At 35.7% G+C, this 19,017-nt stretch overlaps 1 protein-coding gene across 1 annotated transcript in view; it reads right to left on the bottom strand.

The window, feature by feature from the left end:
* Positions 1-19,017, bottom strand: part of SEMA3E (semaphorin 3E) — a 249,828-nt gene that overhangs the window by 17,308 nt on the left and 213,503 nt on the right. The window contains exons 11-16 of the mRNA XM_024559078.3: positions 17,473-17,695; positions 14,888-14,979; positions 12,585-12,626; positions 10,791-10,957; positions 4,409-4,476; positions 2,742-2,881 (exon numbers count right to left, since the gene is read on the bottom strand). Coding sequence (XP_024414846.2) covers positions 2,742-2,881; positions 4,409-4,476; positions 10,791-10,957; positions 12,585-12,626; positions 14,888-14,979; positions 17,473-17,695 — 732 coding nt within the window. The remainder of the gene's footprint in view (positions 1-2,741; positions 2,882-4,408; positions 4,477-10,790; positions 10,958-12,584; positions 12,627-14,887; positions 14,980-17,472; positions 17,696-19,017) is intronic.

The raw sequence follows: 19,017 nt of genomic DNA, 5'->3' as shown, positions 1-19,017 counted from the left end.
TAATGTGCAGTTGTGAGACCTAAGAATAGGAAGGTAGGACACCTATCACGATTCCTTTATACAGTAGATGCACATTAAAAAACAGCCCCATCTATCAGGTCATTTCTGTTAAGTCTTCCCTTCAGGATATCCCGGTAACTGATGCATAGCAAGCCAAAGGAAATGCCCCATTATGAAGTGCTTATACAGTAGGCTTTCAATAAATATTTATGAAATTAATTAGAAGTACACAGATTATGTTTCATATATGGTGTTTAAGGAAACAGGAGACTATAAAGTACATATTCAAGAGAACTGTACTAATCCAGTTTCGAAATTAGGTAACGGAATTGCTAGATGCTATTTGAAGCATTTCTAAAGATTTATTTGAACAAAAATACTATATGCCCAAATAGGTGATTTCTGTGTAACTTCAGAGGGTTGAGATTGGATTTCTAGGCAGATACTCCAGATTCAAAACCTTCAGTTCAATAAGAGGAAAGTGCACATATGACAATCAGTGTTTACAAAGTCAGTGGTCTGACTGCACATAAATGACTTCGTGTGGCTTACAGTGTCCATGGCGACCCTGACGGCCACAGGCAGGGGCACGCACCCCACAGAGCATTTCCATATGAGGAAAGGACTGGACTAGGTGACTTAAACACCCTGTACCATGGTCAAGGTCTGATCATAAAGTAATTACCTTTGCTGCCTCATAGTAACTATGATAAATGCAAAATGGTCTTTGAATAAAACTCCGACTTTTAAATGAAAACTCTAAAGAATACTCTAAACAGACTTTTAAAGCTTTAAAAGGCACATGTGCAAAGTTATTTTGGTTATGTATATACATACACATTCAGCTTCGGTTGAAGTTAACAATTTTGTTTTGTTTTATTTTAGATTGTGAATGTATGTATATATATGTATGTATACACACACACACACCTATATTGCTATGTCTATAGAAATTAAGTAAGTACTCTCTTAATTTCTTATGACAAAACTTTCAATGAAAAGAGTACGCTCAGAATTTTAAATATCAGTAAATATATCAGTCAGAGATATTTAAATGCAGCTGAAAATAGGGACTAAAATTTGTGTAAAGGAGAAGTAATTGTATCAACAATGTGAGAAAGAAGCTTAAAAGTGAACATTGGGATGGATGCAGTATGTCAAAATTCTTTGGTAAAGATTTCCAAAGAAGGCTGTTTATTCTGAGTTCCAAATTAAAACCAGAACAATCTGACAGAAAAAACTACTGATGAAAGAACTACTTTGTCTTCTGAAGTCATCAAAGTGGAGGAGGTCCTCTCTTGCCAAGTGAGTTACTATAGAATTTAAAAAACAGCCTCATCTCAGATTTGTGGAATGGAAAATATATTAGTGCTAAATCAACAATTTATTTCAATAAAATATACTATAACATTTTAGAAATGTGTTTATTCTCATGACATTATAAAGTTTATGCGAATTCTCCTTTCCTAATTACCTTTTTATATTATTTCTAATAGCCTTTGTTAAGCTGAGATGCCTTACTCTCCAAAAGCTATTCCAGAAACCTGGGATTTACAAATTTAATAATCTTTCGAGTGTGCTGTATAATTTTGGACCAAAATCATGCTGGATTTATAGTTCCACAATAGGCCAGGGGCGAAAGCATGAGCAGTCCATGTGCACTATATTTAGAATCCATAATTTGGGCTTCCAATGACGAATGTTTGGTCTCCAGTGCCAAAACGAGGTGGAAACACGTCATTCACTCACTCTAGCCATTATGCCCTTATTAGCTCTCCCTTGTGTCCTAAGGCAGGTCTCCAGGCTTTCTTTCCCTTTTTCCATTTGCAACCTTCTCCTTACCAAGGGCAAGTATATACCATTAACATAAGCAAATTTTCTCCTACTTTCTATTTTCATGTTTTCCCTTTTGTGAAAATTGAGTTCAAAGCCTACGTCAACATCAACAAAGCTTTATGTGCTTTCCCTGAATGCTTCATGCCCCCGCCTCTTCGTCTATGCCACCAACTCCCTAGACTCACATTTTCTATCCAGTTTCTGCCTCCGACTACTCTCTATGTGTGTTTTAAAGCCTGCCTATCCTTCTGTCTATAAAAGTTGCCCGATTTGTTCCTCTTTCATTATTTAAATGAGTATAGAAATATAACCCCCACCATTAAACCTGCTTTAGGAAACGTAAGAGCTAATGCCTTTCTTTTGTTCCCTGCGGACAACAGTGGAACCCCTATGTCAGTCTCCCACAGGATTTGCCAACTGTATCACACATGGTTTAATATCGCTGCTATTGTTACTGTAACTGTTTTAATCTGATTATCCATATATCTTACATACACATGTTAATCATGCTATTTTTCTGGAAAACTGCCTAGGGCAGTATAATTTAAGACCAGCATTTTGACGACATGATGCTAAAATCATGAAGCTATAGTACCTCCTGAATAAAAATCCATTTTCCAGGATCTAAATTATATATATACATACATACACATATATATATATACACACAAACATATCTATGTATAATTTACTTATATTAAGCATATAAATATAGATGTATATAAAAATCTATGGGTTTATGTATTTAAAATCTTTATATATATATAAATCATACATAATAACCCATTTTAATGGCATGTATAGTACAAAACTGTACATTTTTAAGCACCCAAATAAATAATCATCTATTCATTAACTGCACACCCTGAAAGACACCATGGTGTGAATGCGCAACTATGAATTACCTCTTCTTTTCTGGTGTCACGTCCTTTCTGTACAAACCAGATGACTTTTGCTTGCAAGGAGCGCGGTGTGCATTCCAGCAGCGTGCTGTTGTTCTCTACGCCATACACCAGCTGCTCTTCGGTCATGTCCAAAACATCCCCTGCAATGTGAATGTTAGCATCAGCCTTGAGACTTTCATTTTGGTAGATACTATTTTAAGAGATTATTTATTCAGATCTTTGCAGCAAAGTGGTAACTTTCATTACTTATTGCTAATTTTGACACAAGTTCATTTAAAGGAGTTTTTTTTAAATTTTAGATTTATGGCATCCCAAAATCTCAACATTAAAAAGACACAGTAGACTATGGGGTGGGACAGAAGGAAGTAACTGGGAGTTTGGTTTCAAAAAAGTAAGACAATCAGGACAGTAAAAGGATTCATCGGTGTGAAATTAGTCATCAGGGGGAAATTTATGTGAAATCAGTGGCAAGTGCTTATCAAAATAACTAAGGGAAGGTGAGCACCAAATGTTCAAGCAAGGAATATGACTAAGTCACGGTTAAAACAAAAGCAGAAAGCAGACATCGAGCGATATGGCACTCCATAAACCCAAGTGTGAGTGATATCATGACAAGGGATTGCACTTATCCAAGTACCAGCCTCCCGCAATAAAAAATGAGCATGAAACTGAACTAAGGATTTTGTGAACCAGAGCTTCTTGATTATAAACTTCATCTTAGATCAGAAAGGCTCTCACTGAACTTGAACCCAAATTTGCATACAGGCAAGTATACCTAAGTGCACTGAGGACTAAAAGCAAGTGGATTTATTTCTTGTTGTTTTAACCAAGGTTAAATTCAATAACTTGACCCCAGGATTTTTTTCCCTATGCCTGTGTCCTCACCTTTACAACCAACTCCTAAGTTTCCCTAAGAATAAGATCCTGCCTTTCTCTAGCTAATATTCCCAGAGGCTTATGTCCTGCACCAAAACCTGAGTCAGTCCACAGTCTAAGAAACTACTACTGCACCCCAATTTCTGGAACTGTGTGTAAACACTGCTGGTCTCCCAGTCATGGTGCCCCTTCCTGCTGCTATGTCCTGGTGAAACTGGTGACAGTAGGCACAGCGTTCACCAGCCACCATCATTGGGGTGGAGAGCCACAGCACTGTCCCTACTACCCTGTTCCTCAGGAGCCCAGGTCGGACACAACCAACCCAGCTCCAGGCTTACTCTATGCCAAGTGAACAGGTCAAAGTTTTCCACTTTATTCCATCCCCAACTTAGTAGGTAACAACTCAAGTGAGATCACTCTTGATAAAAGTTCCTAAGCTATATAACAAAGTAATGATATTCCTAATGTTGAGATGGAAAGGTAAGTCCTACAAATCACTGTGGCATCAGCCACCTAAAATATGCAGCCTTGCTGTTCTAGGATTCCCCGATTTTTGAAGACTACCAGCGAAGGTTGGTGTTAGAACATAAAACTTAATTTCCTAAGTAAGTAAAAATTATATGTCAAATCCACAACACTTTAACTATGTGGTAGAAAAAATAATACTTTCAGTAACATTGTACTTGTATATAACAATGACAAAGAAAACAAGGACCCTTTTTAAGAAGTTCACAGTTTCTCTTCAATGTACACTCCAAGTAACCCATAGCAATCGATTTTCTGTGGATTACCGACAAATTGCTGTCCAAAGCATTGCTGAGCTGCATTTCCATGCCGAACGTCTTGTCTGCGGAACCGCCTGAAAGAAAGTAAACACATTTAGGAGATGCTCAGATTTCAATTTTCCAGACTTTAAAATATAGCCGACTGCATTAAAAATTCAAGTAGTATTCTGCTACTGAAAAAAATCAATCGGTCATACAAAACAAGGATAAAATCCAAGTTTCATTGCTTTCAATATTTCTACTGAATAATGTATTATTCATGGGGTAAGATCTTTCTAAGACTGTTCTTTAAATGGTCACATAAGTTTGAATTCTGGATACTGAAACAATAATTTAAGAAAGTTCTCTTCCATTTCATTTAAAATTTAGTTCAATAAGAGACCTGATTTGAAATTAGTGCCTTGGGTGGTAAGGCATGTGTGCAGAGAAAGAGTGGAATTTGAGGCAAAAATATATAAAACTCCTATATAATGAAGTACATGTAAAAAAGGTGTTTGAATCCAAATTTTTTTTTCTATAGCCATCATGAACAATTAGTGCAAACACAGTTGCTAATCAAGAAGATAAACTAATAACATAGTTAACTTCATTTGGACATCATATGTAGAAATCATATGTTTCTATTTAATGTGGTGGTGTGTTATACATTTCTAACAGTATATCATGCAAGGGTCTCTATTAAATCAGGATCACTTCTAGTATATTTTCATATTTTACAGATTGTTTAGATATATAGTTGAAAATGACATTTTTATTAAAAAGAATTTCATAATTATATATCTTGTTTTGAAATTGTAAGCAGCTTTCTGAGGAAATAAACAATGGAAATTATCATTATCGGTACTGGAATTTTAAAATAAGAATCTTTAGCATATTAATTCAGATTAGAGATAAAAATAGAAGCATTACATAAAGCATAAAATACCACTTGCTTCTCTAAATCATGGCATTTCTTCAAGATTGTGGGAAAAACAGAAGGCAAAGCAGAAGTTTTACCATCAAGTGAGATGGGGAGCTTTCCTAAGTGAGGATGAGAAGCTTCAACCATATGCAATGATAACATTTGGACAAGAGAACCAGATTCAAATCCCAATACCACCATTCACACGCTATATGATCTTAGGCATATTTCTCCCATTTCCTGGTTCTTCGTGTCCTCTTTTGTAAAACAAAATTGGTCTGATACCTAAAGTCTATACCAGTTTTAATATTTTTCATTCTAGGTTCCCTTCAATGCTTCAACATGATGATAATGGAACGTTGTTTCAAGAGATGGAGTTCATTCTCCTATATGAGTTCAGGTTTTAGTTAAAGACTCAATTCTTAACAATTATTTAAGTATTCCTTACACTGAAAGCTAGGGCAGATGAACACTTTCAATCAGTTCTAGGATTATGACCTATGTTTAAAAGCATGTTTTTATTTTTTTAAACTAACAATTGTTTAGAAAACTTTAAATCCAGACCTGAGATTTTACAAAGTTAGGATTAAGCCTACCACATAAATCATTCTGTTGAGCTGAACTGAAAATAGAACTTTACAAAAGAATAAAGAGCAAAAGTAAAAAGTTTTATGGTCCCATATTAATTTATACTAACATGTACAGCAGTTATACAACTGGTAGCAGCTCTAGATGAGATTTCAACTGCTTTTGCTAAACCTTCACTGCACTGAGTACTTCTTTGGTATTGGGGATTCAAAGTATTTTGAACAATGAGTAATAATAGAGCAGGGATAAATTAATAAAATGGGAAATGCCATATTGTTTGAACTATAAGATGCATGTTTCCCCCCAAAATTTGGGAGGAAAATGGGGGTGCATCTTATACTCCAAATGTAGCTTACTTGGCTTGCTGTGGGGGTGGGGCGGGGGTGGAGCAGGTTTTTTTCCCCCCTGTTTCCCTCCTCTAAAACCTAGGTATGTCTTATGGTCCGGTGTGTCTTACGGTCTGAAAAATACAGTAGTTTCCACTTTGCAGAAATGATGTTGTGTCATGTTTATTATACAAGTGATGTGAGAATGAAGGGAACTACAACCAGATAATTCTAGATAAGTAATGTGAATAATAACCATGCAAAAATCTATTTAAAATTACTGGAAGCAGACTTCCAGCCAAGAAGGAGGCATAGGTAGATATGCTTTGTTTCCTCACAAACCGAAAGAAGAAGAACAACAACAACAAAAAAATGAAATAAAAAAACCATAACTGCCAGAAAATCAAGCTGTATGGATGTCTGAGAACCAAGGAGTTAAAGAAGAAACATTCATCCAGACCGGTAGGAGGAGTGGAGGTGGGCAGCCAGGGCAGAGAAGACACGCAGCCATGCAGTGGCTGGTGGGCCGGGTGTCCCAGATTCACATGCTGATTAGCTGGGAGGAACAACTGAGGAATGAGACACACCATCAGACTGTGCAAAATAGAGGAAGAAGTGGAGGCTAAGCAAAGTGAAATAAAGGAAAAATATACAGGGAACCAACAGTTAAGGGAAGGAAATCTGACTCAAATGAATGGTTTGGAACAGAAGGAAGAAATTAATATTCAACTAGAACAGAATGAAGAAACAAGAATTCAAACACATGAGGAGAGGCTTAGGAACCTCTGGGATGACTTCAAATGTTCCAACATCTGAATCATAGGGGTGCCATAAGGAGAAGAGAAAGAACAAGAAATTCAAAACTTATTTGAAAACATAATAAGGGAAAGCTTCCCCAATCTGGCAAAGGCAATAGACTTCCAGGAAATCCAGGAAGCTCGGAGAGTCCCAAAGAAATTGAACTCAAGGAGGAACACACCACAACACATCATAATTACATTACCTAAGATTAAAGATAAGGAGAGAATCTTAAAAGCAGTAAGAGAAAAGGAGAGTTACCTACAAAGGAGTTCCTATAAGGCAATCAGCTAATTTCTCAAGAGAAACTATGCAGGCTAGAAGGGATTGTCCAGAAGTATTCAAAGTGATGAAAAGCAAGGACCAACAAATTAGATTACTCTATCCAGAAAAACCATCATTTAGAATGGAAGGGCAGATAAAGTGCTTCCCAGATAAGGTCAAGTTAAAGGACTTCATCCTCACCAAATCCTTACTTTATGAAATGTTAAAGGGACTTATCTGAGAAAAAAAAGATCAAAACTATGAGTAGTAAAATGACAAGAAACTCACAACTATCAACACCTGAACCTAAAAAATAAAAATAAAAAGCAAACTAAGCAAACAACCAGAACAGGAACAGAATCACAGAAATGGAGATCACATGGAGGGTTATCACTGGGGAGGGGGTGGGGGATGGATGGGAGAAAAGGTACAAGAAATAAGAAGCATAATTGGTAGGTACAAAATAGACAGGGGGAATAGTATAAGAATAGTTAAGAATAGTTAAGGAAATGGAGAAGCCAAAGAAGTTATATGTATGACCCATGGACATGAACTAAGAGGGGAGGGAAGGTGCAGGGCAGAGGGGGATAAAGGGAAGGAAAAATAGGACAACTATAATAGCATAAGCAATCAAATCTACTTAAAAATTAAAAAAAATAGCCCTGGCTGGTGTGGCTCAGTGGATTGAGTGCCAGGTTGTGAATCCAAGGGGTCACAGGTTCAGTTCCCAGTCAGGGCACATGCCTGGGTTGCAGGCCAAGTCTCCAATAGGGGGTGCACAAGAGACAACCACATATTGATGTTTCTCTCCCTCTCTTTTTCCCTCTCTTCTCCTCTCTCTAAAAACAAATCAATACTATATTTAAAAAATAAAAAGTAAAATTACTGGAAACATGCATTTATAGGGAAAGAAATCACATCCTCCAAGGCTTCATTCATTTTAAAAAACTTTTATTTATTGATTTGAGAGAGAGAGAAGACAGGAGAGAGAGAGAGAGAGAGAGAGAGAGAGAGAGAGAGAGAGAGAGAGACATTGATTTGTTGTTCCACTTACTTACTTATTTATACATTCATTGTTTGCTTCTTGTGTGTGCCCTGACGGGAGGTCAAATCTGCAACCTTGGTTCATTGGGGTTGCTTTCTGCTCCAACCGACTGAGCTACCCATCCAGCGACTGTTCATTTTATACTCTCCTAGTGTAGCTGTCCTTTATTGCAGCATTTAAAAAGGAATGTAAATGCTCGGGAGTTTCAGAAAGGTTACCCAAATTTGTCTTTTATTCTTAAGGTTGTCTATTTTTCTTATATCTCTTGCCTCTTAGCAACTTTTTTTGAAGAGAATGCTGGAAATAGACAAGTTATAAGAGCAAGGAGAAGGAAAGAGACCTAACTGTATAAATTATAGTGTATTTTGGAAGACTATTTTAAACAAGTGTTTTGATTGTGAATTAATGATTTTCCTCTGTTGACTTATTTTCACTCTCTGAACAGAAAAGTATTTATTTAATGACCAGTTTTTAATTTGTACTACTAGTCATGTCTGAAGCAAAATGATCTGCTATAAAAGCAAACTATTTTCCCTTCATGTACTGGAACTTATCCAAAACATACTCCTCCAGGGGTGAGTGATGGGTAAACGAATCTGACACCACTGAAAGATCTCCCTTACATGTCACCGAACTGAACAAATTCATTCATGAGCACGGCTCCTGACTCCAGCGTTTCACGCCTTCCTGTCTACACGTTTGCCCATTCACTTAACTTTTGCTAAATAACTTTTTGTCCACCCCTTTTTAAATATATTATCAAGCTTTTGGTTGTACACCTGTATAAGATGTACCATATAGCAAGACCTATTTAGCCATGGAAACTGCTCAGTAATTCATTGTTACTATTAAATGACTAATAAAAAACCTTGCTATTCACAAGTATTTGATGCAAGGCTTCTAAACATTTTTTTATTGCTGCTAATAACAATACACTAATTAGCTTTCTCCCTCAGCTCTTGCTACTTCACTCCTAACCTATGGAACTACAGACTTTTTCCTGAACATTCTATGCTTTTGTACAAACAATTAGTTCCCTTTAACTGGAATTACTTTATATCTCTACCTTTAAGATTGAGTACAAAGGTTTGGTCCTTGCGTATTGCACTTAGTCCAGTACCTCATACCTAGTAAGTACCCAGCAGTGAGGTACATATTTACAATTCCATTCTCTACTTTATATGCTTATTTCCTGTAGACAAGGGGCTGTGATTGTTTCTCTATTACCCTCACATAGAATACAGTAACTGTATTTGCCCCCGTTTGTAATGTGTGAATAGGCCATTAAATAATCTATTCAAGTAATAATGGCTACATTCTATAAGAATTGTTTCTGAATATCAATAAGCATTAGTACATAATCAGGTTGCCCAATTCTTTAATACAGTTAGTAAATTATTTAGTTCATGAATGTCTTCTGAAAGCATCTTTTCACTCTCTGCTAAGTATATCTATCCTTCCTTTGCTCATTGAAATGTTAATTCTCTAAGGTCAAATTAACAAAAGTTTTCAATTAGTGACTAAGATTTTTTTAAATGAGATCCTACTATATGTGTGAACCTATAAAAATAACAACTATATTAAATTGGGTTAAATTAAATTTTGAAAAAGGTTTAAAGAAAAGTAACCCAAAGTGAAAGAGTAAGAATAATTGATGTGAACAAAAATTGCTTTTCAGCAAGGAAATTGTATGTAGTTCTATGTTTTTGCTTTTTATTATCTTTGGCTACTTTATTAAGAGAAAAAATAATTTCTTGTTCTAAATTAAATAAAAATATTTCCCTTTTATTCCCCCCCCCTACAATTTCATATGGCTTGAGGTAAGAAATAGTCTTATTCTTCAAAATACTTGCTACACTTCAAGATCTCCTGTTCAAAGAATCATCTAACAAGTGGCAAGGACCTTGCTGAACTGTAGACATTAGAGTTTGGAGGTCTTTAAGTACCTTTCATTTGTGTTGAATTAAATCACATGTTTCATTAATTATACAGGTCATGCATTTGCCTAGGAGTTAAAATATTCACTTTCAAAATGAAATAAATGGAGAACAGCTGCTCGAGAGGACCTGGGGCAAATGCAGGATGTGTTTTAGAATTTATTTATTTATTTTCCTTTTAAGTCTTTGAATTCCTCATGTGAGGTGGCTTGCAATTTCCACATTTTAAGTTATCTAAACTGGCTTCGTGTCTTGTAGCAAAAGTTTCAGAAGGGGGAAGAGTTGATTCAAACCTGGGTAGAACAATAAAAATCTAGCAGCATGCTCAGTTCCAGTCTCTATATAATAATTGATTGGAGTTACTTTCAGGAAAAAATTAAGTTTTCAAAGCTTACATTATGCATAAAATATGACTATGATGATTAATTTAAACAAAATAACATGGTTATTTTCATGGAATGGGTGCAGAAAAAAAAAAGTGTTAGCATTTTCCTAAACAAGGGAAATGCCCCATCAAGGACCTTCTCACCTTTTTGCAAGTGTGCCTGTTGGGTAATACCGGGAACAGGATATGCCATCCCAGGCACAGTAAGGGTCTCGAGCCAGGCAGCAGTCAGCACAAGCACTTCCATACATGTCACACTGATGGAATCTGACTTGGGCCACGGCAGAAGCAGATCCAATATACAGCTGTTGCTATAGACATCAAAGAAGAGAGAGGCCACTAGCAGAAATGGACAGAGCTCTCACTGAGCTCTTACCCTTAGATTTTCACATGCATACAATTACTTCCTTGAATGTTCACTTAAATGACTACAGTTACTCAGGATAGATAATGGAACATTGATATTTTATTTCTCCAAGGTATGAAATACCTTTATAGACTTGGATGCATAAGTAACACAATTGCTAGTGACTTGACAAGTTCTCAAGTAGTTGACTATTATTTTATTATTTTCTAAGTAGAAATACTCTTTGATCATCTAATACTGTAGGTCTTTTAAAAAGATCAATAGAGATGTTCTGTAGGAGATTAATTAATAAAATAATCTATTTTTGCATTTGCAAAATTGTGATATAATTGACAAGCAATGTTACATTAGTTTCAGGTATATAATGTAATGATTCAATATCTTATGTTTTGCCAATTGATCGTCACAAGTCTAGTCCACGTCCCTCACCACACACAGGTGCAAACTCCTTATTCTTGTAATGAAAACTTTTAAGATCTACTTTCTTAGCAACTTTCAAATATTTGATGCAGTATTAACTATAATCACCATGCTGCATATTACATCCCCAGGACTTACATATTTTATAACTGGGAGTTTGTATCTTTTGATTATCTTCACCCACTTTGCTCACCCTGCCCCAAGCCTCTGGCAACCACCAGTCTGTTCTCTGTATCTATAAGCTCTTTTTAAAAAATTTCACATTTAAGTGAGTCCACATGGTATTTGTGTCTTTCTCTGACTTATTTCACTTAGCATAATTCCCTCAAGCTCCAACCATGCCATCACAAATGGCAGTGTTCCTTTTTCATGACTGAATAATACTTCATTGTATATAGTATGTGTCACAGTTTCTTTAGTCAGTCATCCTTTGACGGTCACGTAGCTGTTTCCACGTCTTGGCTATTGAAAACAATGCTTCAATGAACTGGGGAGTGCAGATATTTTTTTGAATTAGTGCTTTTATTTTCTTCAGATAAATGCCCAGAAGTGGAATTACTGGAACATATGGTAATTCTATTTTTAAGGTTTTAAAGAACCTCCATACTCTTTTCCATAGTGGCTGCACCAATTCACATTCCTGCCAAGAGTGTACATTGGCATACGACATTTAGGAGAGTGATGTAGATATATAGGAATTGGATGACATGGAATCACCTGCCAGGCAGGCCGTTAAGTAAAAAGGACAAGTAGCAGAACAAGTAACATTGTGTGTTTCCATTTGCCTAAACATAAAAGGTTACTTATTAATAAATTTCAGGAATATATGCAACTGTTTCTGAGACATTTACACTGGAAACTGGGCCCAGTAAGACGGACTGGAGGTTTGTGTTTCACTGCACAAATACTTTGCATTACCATTACTTCTGCAAAACTATTAGCAAAAAGTATGGAACAATGTCATGTAATTGTAGATGTAAATTGACTCATGTCTGCCTTTTTAAAAATAAAATAGAGAAATGTATTACATGTGAATCACTGTGTATTTTTTGTTAGAAGAAAACTGTAACCTGTTCAGATAGAAGCGAATGCACTTACACTCTATCCTTTGATCTGAACTCACATACAGAACACGCAAATGCACAACTTACTCTCTTTGAAGAAATCTCCATAGAAATGATAGGAACTGGATCCTGAAAAATTAAAATGTTTCCTTTTAGTAAAGAAAATGTAGGAACATGCCTTACTATTGTTATAATCTCCTGAAATCACACTATGTGTGCGTGGTTCTATGCCAAGCACTCTACAGCTTTCATTTTAGTAAACTGATAGGCAACTATAGATATTAAAATATAGCTTTCTATTTAAAAGCCTTTTCTAAAAGAGTGGGACAGATGTGTAGCTGAGAAAAGTAGTGGATAATTTAAGCAGCTTATTTGTTCTGGCATGTACTTTTTGTATTTGCATTTGAATATTATTCATGCTTTGGAAACCCAGGTATCTTAAAATAATCAAGTTGGAGTTTTGTTTTTCTTATACAGTAGTTGAACCATTGAAAGTAAAACAGTTATTATGTCCTCACATAGGTGTTATTGCTAAAAACATGTCATCTTTCATTGTTTTAGCCCAAACCTAAACAAAGCTCTTCTGTCGGAGTTCCTGTGGTTAATCACAATGCACCCAGGATGCTATGAATGAGATGAATAACCTCCTTGTTTCAGAATTGTTCCAAAGGAAGTGCTTCTATAGCAGAGCCCTGAGAGCCCATGCATTATTTCAGGGACAGTGATGGCGACTAGAGTGTCTGTAAGGACCACAAACTCTGGTCAGTTCTGCAAGGAAAGCAATTGGCCGATGGGATTCACTCTGTGGATGATTACCCTTAGGAGAATTATTTTATAAAAGAGAAAATTTGATTGCCTTTGTCAATTTTAAAAAATATTTTAAACTCCAGAACCCTTTATGGTACATGCATGCATTCATTTATTCACTCAGGCAACCATGTTTCTTAAGGTTTAATATGAACTGGAAGCTGTTGTGGATGCTGTTAACATGAGCACCACGGTCTCCGATGTGAAATGAATTCTTACACAAAGGCCCAATATGAAAAAGGAGCAAAAGCATAGCTGCTCTGGTTGAAATAGAAATGTGTTTAGCTTTGGTCCTAGTTGCAGGGAATCCAATCTCCAAGACAGCCACGGTGAAATGAACTGTTTTTCCATCAATAAGAATATTTTCATATATATTCATTACATACATATATAATCAATCGTCATTATTTATAGATGCGTGTCTGCAGATTTGCCTACTTTCTAAAAGTCACTGTGACCCCATACCAGTGTCTGCGGTGTTTCCAGTTACTCTGGGACCCTCGTGTGCCGAGCGGCGCAGTCTGCGGTGCCCAGTGTGCGCAGCCCGCCGGCGCCCATCCAAGCTGCCTTCTTGTTTCAGCTCTCATGTGGAAAGCGTCCTTTTCGCGGCCTACTTGGTGCCACACTTTTCACATTTTTGTGCGTTTTGTTGGTAATTTTCATGTTTAAAATGGCCCCTAAGCACAGTGAAGAAGTGCCGTATAAGGTTCCTACTCTCCAAAAGCCTGTGTTATGCCTCATGGAGAAATTAAGCATGTTAAATAAGCTTTGTTCAGGCGTGGGGTATAGTGCTATAGGCCGCGAGTTCAGTGGAAACTGAATTGATCAACAATATACATGAAATAGGTGTCTTTAAACAGAAACATGCATTAAACAAGGTTACATATTGATCAATGGACAAACAGTTGTGACTGGAGACTCCCAGGAACCTAACCTTCATTTCTCCCAGGGCCAATGACCAGCGTTTACCAATTCCGTGTTCAAGGCCTCTTTAAAGAATGAAACCACCACAAATGTGAAGACTTGACTCCGTGTGTATTTGTGGGCATAAATAGATACAACTGTTTCTGTCATGTCTAATTTTTCCATTATTCTGAATTTTTTCTTTTTTCAGTAAATTCTCTGTGTAATTGACATGCTATGATGTGCCTTTCACACCACAGTGTCTCCAGTATAAAACCTACCGTTATTTTTTAATTCTGTTTTTATTGTACTTTTATATAAGATGAAACTTTGTGATAATGATTCTGGAATTCATATGTGATATTGAAATTCTTCTCATGTTAGGTAATTACTGGCCTATTCATTTGAATAATCTATGACAATAAAAGAGATGCAACAGAGTTTTAAATCATTCCTCACTTTCAAATCACTCTGAGTTCACAACATGCCTGTTAGGGGAAAAAACTGACATAATGTCTTTACTTTTCACAGTTCACTTGGAATTGTCTGTAATACATAAATGTTGGCTATATATAGGTATATATATGTATCTACACATATATATGTAGATCTATATACCTATATATATATATCTACATACCTATATATATAGACACATATATTTTTTTAAACAAAAATACCTTGAATATCTGAAGTTCTTCTAGAATTACTTCCTCCATTGATTCTGTTTCTTGGTTGTAAATTGTGATTATTTTCAACACAATTCCATTATCTGTAAGAAAAAAAGAGAGAGAGCGATAAACTAGAAGTTTTGTTAAAATCTGGCTTTCAAACAATTCAAAACCACTTCAGGACTCTGGGTTCAAATAAGATTTGAAATCTAGATGCATGAAATATTTAATCATTGCTGGGTAAAACAACATATTTATATCTTATACTAGTTACATATTTATATTTTTAATTAGAAAAAATAATAACTTTATATGTCTGGCCAACCCCCCCCATAAATTATACATAATTATTTTTTAAATAATGATTCAAAAATCCAATTAAAGGTTAGGAGTCAAAAGAAAATATCTTTGGAAGAAAATATAAGACATATTATTTTAGTTTCTTCTGTGATGTATGATGAAAGAAAATTTTGTACATAAAACACATTTCCAGGTAAGAAAATATAGTTTAAATCTTAGGGAACAACACACTAAAGTAACACCCCCCCCACACACACACTTTTAATAAGAAAAGTTTCAAGACCCACTATTGAGAGAATAGTGCAATGAGTGCTCCCGTACTACTCCCTTAACTTCCATAATTATCGGTAACTTTCTACATTCACATTCATGCTTTAAAAGCATACCTAACTTGTATTATTCCTGATATTCTGCACCTGTTAGTTACAATGAAAATTTAATAAGACGCTAATTTGCCTGAAAAGAAAATTGGTGTAGTGCCAAAAATAACAGTGAAAAAATAAATACTTTGGAGGCACTGATCCAAGAGTTTCTATGGTATTTATCAACTTGCTTAAAACTGATTAAATCTTGTATTTAAGTTAATAAAATTTGATTAAAATGAAACTAATAACAATTACCTGTATTATACACTAAAAAGAATACAACTTGTCATAGTTTTTATAACCAAGCACACTCATTAAATATCCCACAATTATTATCACATCAAGCAAAGAAGTAAAGATGAAACTCAAATGAATAATTTGCCACTGATTTTGCAATAAGGACTCCCTCGATAGATAGATAGATAGATAGATAGATAGATAGATAGATAGATAGATAGATAAGCAGGTAGGTAGGTAATATTAGAGCATGTATCTGGTAAACTTGGAGGAAAATAACTATCATTTGTAGGATGTTCCAATGTTGTATTCCTCACACATTCATCAAATATGTTCTTTTGTGTTGAAAAGCTGTGGTACAACATGATTATGAGTTACACATGGTTTCCATGATAACATAAGTATATGCCCGGTATTCCTGAAATTCTCTCAAATAGCTTTGGTTAATCTAACAAGAAAGTGTTTCTAAAAGTATTTTTGGATTACTTTCTAGGACATTTAGAAATAACATACTTTTTTCCCACGACTGACTTTATCAAATATGATCTCGCTTATAGAACTCTTAAAAACTGTTGATGCCACTGTGACTGAATTCATGGCTTAGGTAGCTTAAGTTTGTTAAAGAAATCTGATGCTTTGTTAATCTTGATCCCACAGTGCAGAGCATGTTATTAACACTAATATCCTAAAATAAATGGATAAAATTCACCCTGTACTAGAGATCAATTTCTGGAAATCAGATGAATGTTTCCTGTTTAAATGTTTGCTTTCTCAACACGTATGACTGCAAAAGCCCACGTACCAATATTAACCCTATAACCTGGTTCCTGATTTGGGCACATGTGATGTCTCTGTGGAATCAGATGTCTATGATTAAAGTTATGTATGATAGAATGCTTGCCCTTTAAACAGCACTGTTGTAGCAATTATTATAATGCATATGACAAAAGAAAAAAATGGTCATTTAAAAACTTTTTGAATGACTATAGAATTTTAAAGTGTTTGACAATATTTGCTACATATTACTCTGGATGCTGAAAGATTCCAAGTTCTCTTTCGCAAGCTAGATCTAAAGTAGCATTATGGCATTAACTGAAATTATAGATTTATTTGAAAATTTCACTTTTAGCATATTTATTATAACTTATTTTATTAATGCAGGGTATTATAACTTTGACCTTAATGTTTAACTCTATTATGAATAACATTTGGCCTGTTTGGTACAAATGGTTAATTCTGATGGAGCCTGATAAAAGTTGTGATTTTGAATTTAGGTGAAGTTATTGTTCCAAATGTTAAAAAATTCTTGAGACCTTACTGAGCAGCCAAAGCTGGCCATGGTCCTGGGGAATGGCAGGAGAACCATCCACAGGCCTTACACTCTCTGTGATAAGTTCTGCTTGGAACCAGCATTGCTTATTAACATCAGTTATTTGCGCCTTCACTTATTCATTTGTCCAAGTGCATTAAGTATTGACCTTCATTTGTCCAAGTGCATTAAGTATTGACCATGTATTGCAAATTAGGTGCTGGAACTGCCCCAAATCCTCTCTTCCAGTGCAGCAAATAATCAGTGTGTGATAAGATAATATATCAAAAGGAGATGTGCTGTAGGTAGTTTTTTTAAATATTAATAATGTTATTGAGTACACGGTTCAATTTAAATATCTCGAGTCTTTCTAACCTCTTTACCTGTCCCAATAAACAAGACATCATATTGGCCATCCTCCGCTTCTACTTGATCCACTGCTATTTGTTTCAGGTTATATTTTCCATCTGTTTTTACCAGTATTGGTTTTTTATGGACAGGCTTTATGGGCTGGTACATAAGTGGATGGCTTCTTGCAAATCGGATAGCATCATCGGGATAGTCTTTGGTGGATCCGTACCTCCCTCCATTCACTTTGCTGGCACACTGAAACACAAGCAGATGAGGTCATTTTTTTTCTTGTCTTACATCTAAAGAGCAAATTTAAATCAGTAATCAAAAGAATTAGAAAAGTGGATACACTGGATTAATTACCTGTGCATTTAGAAACATTTAGTGATCATATACTCTTCATTACAGAAATGAAATCTACATTAAAAATTGCAAGGAGATTCTGAATGATTTTAAACATACAGAAATACACAGAAAGCAGTGAAAATACACATTAGAAGTACACAGAAAGTAGTGAAATCCTGGAAAAGTGCAGTATATTTAATACTGGTACCGCTTGAAGGTGGTAAAAATGTATAAGATCATAAATATTGTAATTATTTTCCCTGTTTTCTGAAATTCATTTGTTTACATTGTAAATTAAACTTTGAAGGTGAACAATGTGTAGTTCAGAGCGAAACCAAAAGCCCCTTTGTTGTGCTCAATCTTTTCGTCCCCACAGCAGCTTTCCCACTACGGAGATGATGACGGTCATTGGTGACGGCTGCCGCGGGCTCACCAACTAGAATTTAGTCCTGTAATATCGGAACCTGTTCAAATTCCATCATTACTCGTTCAGGAAAAACCCTCTCTGTTCTACTGTAATCTGTATGAATTTGTAGTGTTTTTATGTGGATTAGACAGAATAAACTGAGAAATCAGAAATACTTGCTGAAACATGTCTCAATTTTTAAATCGCTGTCTCTAAAAATAAATATCCAACAGCACCATAGCTGCTCCTTGGAATGAGTACCTGTAACTGTGGAATCACGCTTGTCATTACGCACTCCCTCTTTTTGCGTACTTTCCTCCAGAATCGGCAGCAACTGCAATGGTTATTTTGATAAAAAAATGTCCGCTTTAGAGTATAAATACAGTCGTTTAGTAATCAGCTGCTGCAAAGAGGGAATCGTTTAATGGTTTGTTTGAAAAATTGAGCCACGTTTCTTAATTTGGCCTGAATTTTTCGCTTGAGTGTACTTTCACGATGTATAATTGGAAACATTTTGGACCAGCCTGGAAGCGGTTCAGTAACCAGTCACTTCCTCCAAATCTCCTTTCATACCATGTGGTTTCAAGAAGCTTTTCCAGCAAAGCCACAGGAGTGAGTTTTCTCCGTTTAAATTGTAATTTCAATCAGCAGAGTGAAATAAAATACACTTTCTGCCTTACTGGAAGTCATAATTTTAAGCCAGTGCGAGGGAGTGATTGAAATGGCGCAGCCTTACACTCATTAGTGCAGGCAAGGTCTGTTTCCACTTCGGATTTGGCTCTGCAGAAGGGTTTCTGCTTGACCTGCAAGTACCTGTGGAATCAGC

This window comes from Desmodus rotundus, chromosome 6, assembly GCF_022682495.2.
Source record: "Desmodus rotundus isolate HL8 chromosome 6, HLdesRot8A.1, whole genome shotgun sequence".
NCBI classification, from domain to species: Eukaryota; Metazoa; Chordata; class Mammalia; order Chiroptera; family Phyllostomidae; genus Desmodus; species Desmodus rotundus.
This window is presented reverse-complemented; position numbering and strand designations above follow the sequence as displayed.